A 12,507-nucleotide genomic window follows, 5' to 3' on the forward strand; every position below is an offset into this window, starting at 1 on the left:
AAAGAGTTAGCTTCAATCCCTTGTAGCGGACGTGGCATTTCAGTTACACGAAACAATTCACGGGTGCAAGAAAAATTTGTAACTAACATCCCATTTGATGCAGCCACTTTTTTCTGTAAATCAACTACTAGTCTTGGGTGGTAAATATGTCCGTTTTGCATCCAAGTAAGAGCCTGTCCACCGAGCTTTGCAAAGAGTTGACCCAAACGAAAATAAGTCGTTTTAACCAACGCCGTGACTGGTAAATCAACTACTAGTCTTGGGTGGTAAATATGTCTCGTTGGCATTTCCATATGTAAGTCGAAAACATTGGCAGATGAATGTCTGCCCCTTGAAGTAGAAGAGATGTTTCCATATGGATTATTGTGAAGCCACGTGGGTTGAGATCATAAGCAGTTGCAGATGAATGCCTTTCCTATTGAACTTGATGGCATGGTATATGGCGTTGGATCCGCCATTAATGATGTGAAATCATTACAATTGTCGGGCTATCAACTTGATCAGTTTGATATGCAATGCCAAGTGAGAGGAATATGAGAGACCACAGTTGCACGAACCTCAATAAAAGTGGCATACATTTCAATAAGAGATTGTGAACTCCCCATATGAGCATCAACCATCATAGAAACATCATCATCGTTTGAAAGCTGAAATGATGTATACGTGAGCGGAAAAAGTTCAGTAGGAAATCTGTACTGAAGTGAAGATAGTCTTCTCTGGCCTGCTACACGAATCTTTAACGAAATTTTTGTGATTAACTCCTCAATTGTGATGTTTCTCTTCAAGGTTAAGGGGATATAATGATCTGACTCAAAACAACCCCCTCTTCAGCTTCCTTAATTTCTCCATCATACAAAACAACAGCAGAAAGACGACTCATTTTCAGAGAATTTGAGAATTTAGAGTTTGGGAATTTGAGAATTTGAAAGATTGTGAACTATTCACATGAAGGCACGTTCCCGGGGGGGCGCCTTTCATTATTTCGTCAGAGAATATGTTATCATTGCCCTATTATGTCCAGTCCCTCGGGGACACTAGATATATCAGTACCTATTATTTCACTATTCAAATGAAGGCGCGTTCCCGGGGGCGCGCCTTCCATTATTTCATCATAGAATATGTTATCATTGCCCTATTATGTCACTCAGTCCCTCGGAAACACTAGATATATTAGTACCTATTATTTCACTATTCACATGAAGGCGCGTTCCCGGGGGCGCGCCTTCCATTATTTCGTCAGAGATATGTTATCATTGCCCTATTATGTCACTCATGTCCCTCGGGACACTAGATATCATTACCTATTATTTCTCAGGGACATGAGGCGCGTTCCGGGGCACGCCTTCCATTATTTCGTCAGAGATATGTTATCATTGCCCTAGTATGTCACTCATGTCCCTCGGGACACTAGATATATCATACCTATTATTTCATTATTCACATGAAGGCGCGTTCCCGGGCGCGCCTTCCATTATTTCATCAGAGAATATGTTATCATTGCCCTATTATGTCACTCATGTCCCTCGGGGGCACTAGATATATCAGTAAACCAGGTAAATTATAACCAAAATTAACTTCTTTTGAAAACTCTTGCCAATTCACCCCCCTCTTGGCTGATTCCGTCGATCGATGAACTCAACATAAGTTGATTTTAATGTATACGTTTTAATATATATGTTAATGAAAATCATATGTATGGATAAATTTAATTTCAATTTAAGTATTGTGAACTATAATTGGAATATAACTTTTAATTTCGAATACAATTGGAATATTAAGTTGAAATTTAATGTTAAATTTCGAATACTATAATTTATATTTTAAATTTAAATTTGAATATATTATTTTTATTTTTATTTAAATTTCGAATAATATAATTTGTATTTTAAAAACATTTATCAAACATTTAATGTTAAATGTGAATAAAAAATAACATTAAAATATGTATGTAACAACCATGAAACATTTAAATAACATAACCAAATTACATAAAATTATGAAATATAATTATTTAAATAACATTAAATATAAATGGATCACCGATGTCGTCTTCTCGAATGAGTTCCACATGGCGGTGGTTGCCTATTTCGTGAAGGATTTCTTCGTGGAACTTGTTCTTCAGTCCTCTCTTCACTATCATCATCAGCAGCATTTTCTTCATTTGGTGTAGATGACGCTGAAGGGGCTGAAGGCCTGTATAAAATAACGACCTGAGAGGAGCTAAACAATCCCACCGCTCCCCGGGAACTGTGGAAACTGTGGAAACATTGGCATCGATATGTGATCCAGATGGAGATTGAGGTGTCTGCGGAGAAGCACCACCAGCCAAATAATGCATATGAACCATATGTTGGATCATTAAACATAGTCGTATATGCACCTCCATATGGTATAAAACCCTGCGGGCTAGGCATGTAACCTGGGCTAGGCATGTAACCTGGCGGGCTAGGAATGTAACCCTGCGGGCTCGGAATGTAACCCTGCGGAGATGGCATATAAAACTGGTGGGCTTGGCATATGAAGTGGAGGACTGGGCAGTACCCCTGCGGCATCGAGGAATAAGGATGTTGTGGTGGGATGATGCAGAACCGGTAGCGCCTTCTCTCCGTCCACGCGTCAGGGGACGATGATATTGAGACGGTTGACGTCTTTCTCGACGCCTAGGAAGTTAACCCCTCGTGCTTCCGCCGAAAGTAGAAACGGCTTCCCATTTTCATTAAACCAGTCCATAGTTATCCGTAACCATATGACCAGTTTCAGCGTAATATTGTCGAGGGGCCAACAATGTATATCGGTTCTCCCAAAGCGCAATCCAATCTCTGTGTCTCACCACCCAGTTAACATCTTTCTTTCCCCGTCTATCTATGTTACGCACGTCGTCTAAATTCCTAGGAGCTCCAGGAATATATTGCGTACAACCATACTGACGGAGCACGCGATCAACTGGATGCCACTCAATAATAGCATAACATATAAGAGGTATAACCGATATCCCTCTAATGACCCACTAATGTGGGGTGGGATGCAAGCTTTCACTTCATCGCTCGCATAAGGTATCCACTGAAATGAAATATAAATATACAATTCAAATAAATAAAATATTCTAATTATATCTAACATTTTAAATTAAAATATTAATAATTAAACAAATTTAAAAACATACCTCAGACCCAGCTTTCGTATCAATAAGTAAAACGAATTCCTCTAACCCAGTAGGTATACTTTTATGGTCATTTCTTTTCATCGACCACCTATGAAATATAATATAAACTAAATATCACCCTATTTAATTGAAAATATTTAAATCAAAATTTAGTTCGAAAATTACCTCAACAATAAGGGAAATACGTATCATTCACGATCGGGCATAAAAAGGCATGCGGAACCACGCCCATGATTGTAGAAGCAGAAAACATCCACCGATAGCAGTTTTCTTATAATTCGTCGCCCGACATTTCTCTAAAGAAATGCCAAAGCAGCACCCCAACTATATCTTCCAGCTTCATCAAAATCGATCAGATGCCGCAACCACATACAATGCACCTGGTTGCGAGATTTGTCGGGCATCAATATTCCTCCAATTATTCGTAGAATATATGCCCGAGCACATGCCTTTCCTTGATCCTCTGAAGCATTTTCATTAAAACCTCAAAATTAGCTTTCAACCAAGATAAAGCTATTCTACCTCCATTAAACTCTGGCGGAGCAGCTCCAAGATAATCAATGCACATTGATTGCCAATCACCATCCGCCATACCACATCATATTTCCGTCGACGGGAAGCCCCAGATGCATAGACATCCTCCAATGTAATTGTTGCCTCTCCACATGGAAGGTGAAAAGTGTGTGTCTCGGGCCTCCACCTCTCAATCAGTGCAGAAATTAGGACAGGTTCGAGTTTGCAACCGCCTATAATTGTTGCAATATACCTGAACCCGGCAAAGCCAATGGCAAAATACGTTCTGGTGTCGGTATACGTGGATTTTTAATAAAAGTCTCTAAAATACGATCAGCATCCTAAATAATATACATTAGAAAAAAATAAAATTAATATAAATTCATAATAACTTAAAATAAAATAATTTAAATATTAACATTAATTATAAAAAAAATTACCATATCGCTAAAATGTCTGGAGATATGATCAATATCCAATCGCAACAGCATTTCGTTTTCCATTAGAACTGTAGACAAAACATATAATTAGCAAAAAATTAATAATTCTAAATAAATAATAATTATATAAATATTATTTTTAAAAAAAATAATATTTACATAAATATATTAATATAAAAAATAATAACTATTTAAAAAATACTAACATAAAATTAAATTTCTTACCACTAATAACAAATTTAAAACTCAAATAGTTGGAGAATTTGAGTATATAAAGAGGAGAATATGATTTTGGTGTGAAGAATGAGGGAGGGTTGAGTGAGTTTATATAGGGGAGGAGGAGGGGTAGTTAGGAAAAACGGATGGGGGCATTTATGACATTTAATGGAAGGCGCGTTCCCAGGGATGCGCTTTCCACACGTGTCTGCTGATATGACAAAGGCGCGTCCCCGGGGACGCGCCTTCCACACGTGGCATCCAACTCAGCGAAAACACGGGTAAAGCGCGTCCCCGGGGACGCGCCTTTACCAACTCAGCAGAAAAGGTGCTACTTCTGAAAATATTGGTCAAACGGTATCAGAAAGAGAAAATTAAAAAAAACGATGTCAGTTATGTAATTTATCCCCAAAGTTGTCATCGATTAGATGAGAGAGACCAGACAGATGGAGATGGAGATGGTGATGGGATTTGATGCTTGAAGGGCAAAGTTGTTGGTTGAAGGGACCACCTGAAAGAAACAGTCGTATCTCTCTATAATGATTGGTTAATCACTTCTTTCCTATTCTATTTGCTCACTTAATAATAAACCTCATTTTTACTAATAATGTCATCGTCCTCGTAAAATAAACCAAACTTTAAAGTTATACAGTTTTTATTAATTAGAGAAAAAGTTAAGTACAACTTATATTCTCTATTAATAAAAGTAATTCAAACAACAAATATAGATATATTTATTTAAATTTTCTTTTTTAATCAATAATTTATTTAAATTTAATAAAAAAATATTATAAAAAATTCTTTTAATATTTTTTATTTACTTGATATATTTATTTAGCTAACAACGAGATGTAAAAAAACTAAATAAATACTTAATTAAAGCATATTTTGGCTCCGAATTGCGTGCGTATTCTTAACCTTATATTCTTATTAATTAAGAATTTAAGAGTACTTCTCCCTTTTCTTTTCTTTTCTTTATTTCTTTTTCATATATTGACTTTACACTATGTTTATTTGTTTGTTATTTGATTTTAAATTGTTTTCCCTCTCTCATCGTAATTACACCTTTCACAAGTCAAAGTATTCTTTCTTAAACTAAGGGTATGTTTATTTGTTTGTAATTGATTTTTCAGAAAATAAATTACTGGAATTTGAATTATTGGAACTGGGAAATGAATTACTGGAATTTAAATTCTGAAAAATGAATTACATTTCTGGAAAACATTTTCCGGAAAATGTTTTCCGTAAAATGAATTACATTTTTCTGAAAAACATATGAAAAACATTTTATGATGTTTGGAAGATGTTATTTAAACCTTTTTTCCACTAGTTGAAGAGTTTTTTAAAAATTATTTATTACAAATATTAAATATAATAAATAAATTATTTATCATAAATATTTAATATATTATTTTAAAATATTAAATAATTTATTTATTATTAAATATTATTTTTATAACTTTATTATAAAAATAATAATTTTTGTATATTTTAGTGAAATAAAAATATTATAAATTATATTATTATTTATTAAAGTAATAGTGTTATATTATATTTTAAAAATAATTAGTATATTTTAAATATATTTATTAAAATATTATTAAATATATAATAATATTATTCATTATTAAATATATTAATTTTTTATTATATATATTAAAATAAAATATAATATCTTATTATTATAATATAATTGATTATTTTATATAATATTAAAAATAATATTATATATTATAAATATTTAATAAATAAATAATATTTTGATGAAAATGATATTAAAATATTTTATTCATATTAAATTCATAAAATAAAATTAGTTTGAGTTTTTATTCTTTAAAGTAAAAAGTTCGGAAAATGACTTACGGAAAATGAATCCGTAAGTCATTTTACAGAAAACACATGAAATTCTATTACTAGGAAAATGAATTACATTCCGAAAAACCAATTACGTGAAACAAACACGGAAAATATTTTTCGAAAAACGAATTACATGAAATAAACACGGAAAAACATTTTTCAAAAAACGAATTACGTGAAACAAACACACCCTAAGAGAAAAGAAAATTAGAGAAAAGAAATATTATTCTCGTTTCTAAACATACACACGTTATTTGATTTGAACTAAGAAAAAAGAAAATATTCATCGATCCCACTTTAGCTTTAATCAAAGTTTTTTATTATTAATCTTTAATCAAAGTTGAATTACTGTTAATGCCACCTTACCAGCTCATATTAATCACATTCATTCTTAAACTCATTTTTTATATAGTTGACTGGTAATTAGGTTTTTTTAAATGATGCTTAATTAGGGTTAAATAATCCATTAAATACATTAAACAAATTAGTATCGTTTTACTCTACGAGATTATATTCTTATGAATTTGATTTACTGTTTGATTCAAAATGATTGGGAAAGTTAGATCCGTCAAGTTTCTCATATGTAGAATCATGTTGCGGACGCTTTGGTTAAACTATATAGATGACAACTTTATGGTGAGAGTGTATACATCGATCCACCTGCTACGGTCACTATGATCATTAATCACGAAACTCCTGAGACTTCTAAAGAGACTCAAACCAATAGACCAAAACCTTTTAAATTCTTTAATTTCTGGACCAAGCACCCAAATTTTCTTGAATAAGTTTTTTCCTCCTGGCACCTTCCTACTCAAGGAAACCCTATGCAAAAACTTTTCATTAAACTTAAACGTTTAAAGCCTTGCTTGAAGAAATTAAACAAGGATAATTATAGTGACATCTCTGCAAGGGTAAAGCAAAAGAGAACTGAGCTAGAGCAGATTCAATTATCTATTTTAAATGGGCAGAATTCTTTAGAAAAAGAACTAAATGTCCAAAAGGAGTTAATTGCCCTAGAGGATAATGAACTTATGTTCCTTAAACAGAAAGCAAAGGTGAGATGGATTAAAGAATGTGACAAATGCTCTAAACTCTTTCACACTACTATTGCCTCTAAATTCAAAAGAGATACCATCAGGGTTCTTATCAACAATGAGGGTAAAAGACTTGAGTCTTATGATGATATGGCCAATGAGATCATTGATTATTTCAAGAAGCAACTAGGAACTTCTGACCCTAATATTCTTCCTTCTTATTATGCTTTCTTGAAAAATCTGCTTCGGTTTTCTCTACCTACTGAGACTGCTGCTCAGCTTACTAAAACAGTTTCTGCTGAAGAGATCAAAGAAGCTTTGTTTAGTCAAAGAAACGACAAAGCTCCAGGCCCTCATGGATTCACTCATATATTCTTTAAAATCTCTTGGTTTGTGGTAGGTGAGGATGTTATCAATGTCGTAACATTCTTCTTTCAAGAGGCTATAATTCACCAAGCTTTCAACTCCACCATTTTAGCCTTGATTCCTAAAATTCATAACCCCATCAAAGTTAATGATTACAGACCCATTTCTTGCTATTCAGTGGTATACAAAATTATCACAAAAATTCTTATTAAAAGACTCTCTTTGGTGCTACCAGATCTTATTACTCTCAATCAATCTACTTTTGTGAAAGGGAGATCCATAATTGACAACACCCTTATTGCACAAGAATTAGTGAAAGGCTATGGCAGGAAAAATATTTCCCCAAGGTCTGGTGTAAAAATTGACTTACAAAAGGCCTTTGATTCTCTCAACTGTGACTTAATTTCTTCTACTCTTGTTGCCATAGGACTGCCTCACACTTTCATAGGATGGATTGAAGCTTGTTACAGAGAAGCTAGATACTCCATATCATTTAATGGATTTTTCGAATGACATAGAGGTATTAGGCAAGGAGACCATTTATCTCCTATTCTTTTTGTCCTGGTTATGAACATTCTCTCTAAAATCCTCAATCTTGCTGCTGCTAGAGGAATTTTTGGATATCATCCAAAAGGCAAGAAGTTATGTATCACTCATCTATCTTTTGCTGATGACCTTCTAATATTTTGCAAAGGTAATCTTGAGTCTATTGTTGGTGTTATCAGTGTTCTCAACCACTTCTATTCCCTGTCTGGCCTTAGTCTTAATGTCAATAAGATTGAATTCTATGTTGCTAGAATTTATACTGGAACTCTTGAATCTATCAAATCTGCCACTGGATTTAAACAAGGTTTTCTGCCAGTTAGATACCTTGGAGTTCCTTTGGTCACTAGGAAACTTACTAAAATAGATTGTTTTCCTCTTCTTGACAGCTTCAAAACTAGACTTCACCATTGGTCTGGAAAATATTTAAGCTATGTTGGTCGTTTTGAACTTATAAAAACTGTCCTCTATAGTGTTGTTAATTTCTGGTTCCAACAGTTCATCATTCCCCAAAAGGTTATCAATCGTCTTGAGCAGCTTTGCTCTCGTTTCCTTTGGAAAGGATTCGATAAAGCTGTCAAATGAGCCAGGATTAGCTGGAATAGACTATGCTGCCCCAAATCTGAAGGAGGCCTTGGTTTGAAGGATCTTAATTCGTGGAACAAGGCTTGCATGATTCAACTCATTCGAAAACTTATTGCGAGAAATGGTTCTATGTGGGTTGCTTGGATTCACTGTTATGTTATTAAAAATAGTGAATTAAGTGACATCAATGTTAGTTCTTCCTTTAGCTGGAGCATTAGAAAGCTTCTCAAACTTAGAATACAGGCCCTTCCTATTATTTCTGCTGGAATCACTAAAACCTCTGCTATCTGGGATGAATTAAGGGAGCATAGAGAAAAGGTTTCATGGCAAAAATTGCTCTGGTTTCCTCTCCACATTCCCAAACAAAGTATGATTTCTTGGATAATTATTCTTGTCCATCTTCCTACACGTGATAGACTTTTTAGAATGGGAATCTCAAATGACCAACTTTGTATCATTTGCAATAACGAATCGGAATCCAAAAACCACTTGTTTTTTTAACTGTCTATGCTTCTTCTATCTGGAACTCTATCATGACTCTTACCAACTTGTGAGATACTCATAGGACATGGAATTCAAGGATTGAATGTGCTGCTCAAAAATGGAAGGGAAAATCCTTACTTTCTATTATCCTAAGAATTGCTTGGAACGCTTCTAACTACTTAATTTGGGAGGAAAGAAACATAAGGATTTTTAAAGGTGGATCAAGAACAACATATCAAATTCTCAAGTCTATCAAGGAATTTGTTCGTATTCAGCTTAGTAATAAAGACATTAATAGGATTGATCATGTTAATTCTAATTTTTGTAGCCTTTGGGGCCTTGACTAATCAATTTTTTGTTGTAAATAGGGGCTTTTTATCCCTCTTGGGATGATTGTTATTTGTTGAACTTTCTTATTGGATAATAAAAATTTACTTATCCAAAAAAAACATTAATCAATTTGTTTGATAAATTCATAATTGTAGGTACATATGTATAATGTACATTGTCATCATAAAGTATGACACATAATTAAGTGACTAATTATGTTACACGTGTCATTGGTATTAAAGTGTCATAAAATAAAAGTGTAGATACTATAAGTTGTATTTATAATTTGATGAAGGTTAGAATCATAAATACTTAAAAGAATGACTTAATATTTGATCTATATAAAAAGGTAGTGATCCCAAAAAACAAATTAACTTGTATTACTCTTATCTCGCTAGAGAACTTTTACGACAAAAGAAAATATATCTTCTTGTAATAATAATCAAATAAAGATTTAAAAATTGTAATTTACTCAGTTAATTTAGATAAATTTTTTAATTTATTATTTTTGATGGTTTAAGATAATAATAATAATATTAAGTTGTTAATTTTATATCAAAGTCCTTTTGACTTATTTTCTTAGATTTATCATGCGGCTAATTAAGAGTATAAAATATATACCATTGGGGCCATCTAAACCACTGCTCATAGGCTCTGTCAGATATTAATACGATAACTATATGGTACAAATATAGATATGTAAGAATAATTTGTATAAAGAAAAGTTGAATATTTACATAATTAAAAAATATTATTTTATCAATTTTTACATAAAGATAAAATAAAAATTGGAAATATATGTGACATGTGAAAGTAGCCTTCGCTTGACACTTGTCGTTTATGACAAGAGTAGCTAGCATTGCCGGCTGGCATTTGTAACGGTTCAATTGTGATTAGGGGGTCCACGCGGGCTTTTGGTGACCTGTACCAGCCCCAAGTGATTATTTTTCGTTGGCATGATAATGATAATAAATTAGAATCGGTTAGTTCTACATAATAATAATTTGAATTATACTACAAAAGGATAACGATGAAGAACCTCTGCTTTCGCTTCTACTCATCGAGAACAACTTGACTTTTTTTTCCCGGTGATTATTTAATAAGAGTCAAATAAGTATAATTCAATATTGGCATGCAATTAATGAATTGCAAACACAATACATTAATATATGTTTATTGTTTAATGTATCATGAAATTTTGAATATTTATTTTTCAAATTTGAGTAGTTGAAGCAAGGGCAGTGAAATAAGATTATTATGGAGTTAGATTGTTAAGAAATGATTAATACGATAATAAAAGGTAATGTTGGCGATATAATATTTAATTTAATAATTAGAGATTGTTTAGAAATGGCTACCAGTGTTTTATTTTATATATAAAAAAAGTATCACATAGCAAGTATATGAAATTTGATATTTATAAAAAAAAATGCCAACTTGCCATTGCTATGATTGTGCAAGATAATAAGAATACATTAAACATTTCGTAAATGATTAAGCGTGAAACACTTTCCTTTTCTTAAGCATTTAGAACTGAAATTTGGGCATACGATTGGCTCAAAACTATCCCAAAAAAACGTATATATATATATATAAAAGATAAGATTCTGTTACACAATTTATTTATTTTTATATAGAGTTAGGATTGTTAGCTAACTGAAGTAGATGATTGAGATTAACAATATAAAATGAGAAGATATTCACTGAAAAAAATAATGAGTTAATCTCAACTATCTATTTTCACTTATCCAACAGTCTTAAATCTGTACGAAACTCAAAAAATTTACATTGTGTAACATGATCTTATCCCTATATATATTAATTATGAACAGAATTTCATTCATTTTACAATTAACAGATAATTTACCATGCTCAACGGACAGTGGCGGGTGCCAAATGCGGTTGGCGTTGGTGTGAGGTAATCCCAAACGCGTGCAACCCAAAAATAGTGTACTGGAAAAAAGTGGAATAAGGAAAACGGACGCGGTGCAATTCCATAGCGGGAACGCGGGGATAGAGGGCCCTTGTTATCTATCTTTTTCGACGCCTCCCTGCAAAACGTGACGCGTGGGACCCGTAAAAGGGGGGCCAAACGCTCCCTCGATTTATGTCGTTTTCTTTTGCGTTGAGCCACTTGATGTTGGTAAAATGCATTTGGACCAGATAGAAAGGGTAGCTATCTATGCAAGTTCAATGCTTAATGAATGATGATAATTCATCATCATTATCGAGCTTTGAAGGGGATGGGTAACATGCATCGAGTTCTAGACACATCATAAGCCATTGTGAATAAAAAAAATTACGATTATCATAATAATTTGTCTAGCAATATTTATTTATTGTAATAAATTCCATTATCATAATAATTTGTCTAGCAAATGAATTTGTTTATCAATCATAAAATTCTTTCTCAATTATTATATCACTTCATAACATACATAAAATACATTCAAAATACATAAAAATTTAAAATTAATCACTTTTATCATCTTTAACCTGTACCACTAGTTTTTCATTCTCTTTATTCCTCAATCTATTGTACCTTACGATTCACTATTCTATATTAAATAAAGTAAAATGTCTATATCCGCCATATTACCATCTGTGTATCAACAGTTAATTCTTTGTTTACTCCTAATACATCTCGTTATTGATAGTCCTTTTTTAATTAATCATCAATATTTATTGGTCAATTAATTCAAATCGGATTTTACAAATATTTATTACGGAGACAATCTTTCTAATTCAGTTTATTCCATTCGTAAATACTAAACTTCGAACATTTAACATTGTTTAATAAATCTAATGTCTCATTTCAATAAACCAATTCATCGTCTTTATTATCCTTTCCCAATTTTTTGTTCCCAATAACTAAATGAAATTTTTATATTACTAAATGCAACGAGAAGGTCATTTACCATTTGGCCTCGGAAACAACTGCATAGGTCGATTTCTTAAAAATCATTTCATAAACATA

At 32.5% G+C, this 12,507-nt stretch overlaps 1 protein-coding gene across 1 annotated transcript; it reads left to right on the forward strand.

Moving 5' to 3' along the window:
• Positions 1 to 8,156: 8,156 nt before the first annotated feature.
• Positions 8,157 to 8,775, forward strand: LOC120218923. Its single transcript, XM_039215808.1, has 2 exons — positions 8,157 to 8,545; positions 8,631 to 8,775. Exons 1-2 carry the CDS (start codon positions 8,157 to 8,159, stop codon positions 8,773 to 8,775), a joined length of 534 nt encoding a protein of 177 aa, XP_039071739.1.
• The last annotated feature ends 3,732 nt before the right edge of the window (positions 8,776 to 12,507 follow it).

Source organism: Hibiscus syriacus, unplaced genomic scaffold, assembly GCF_006381635.1.
Source record: "Hibiscus syriacus cultivar Baekdansim isolate YM2019G1 unplaced genomic scaffold, ASM638163v2 tig00110201_pilon, whole genome shotgun sequence".
Lineage (NCBI taxonomy): Eukaryota > Viridiplantae > Streptophyta > Magnoliopsida > Malvales > Malvaceae > Hibiscus > Hibiscus syriacus.

What these genes read in the sequence shown, in the direction of transcription:
- LOC120218923 (XM_039215808.1), top strand. Translation starts at nt 8,157, where the DNA reads ATGAACATTCTCTCTAAAATCCTCAATCTTGCTGCTGCTAGAGGAATT. An exon ending in AAAACTAGACTTCACCATTG is followed by an intron (nt 8,546 to 8,630) that starts GTCTGGAAAATA and finishes TGGTTCCAACAG; the next exon opens with TTCATCATTCCCCAAAAGGT.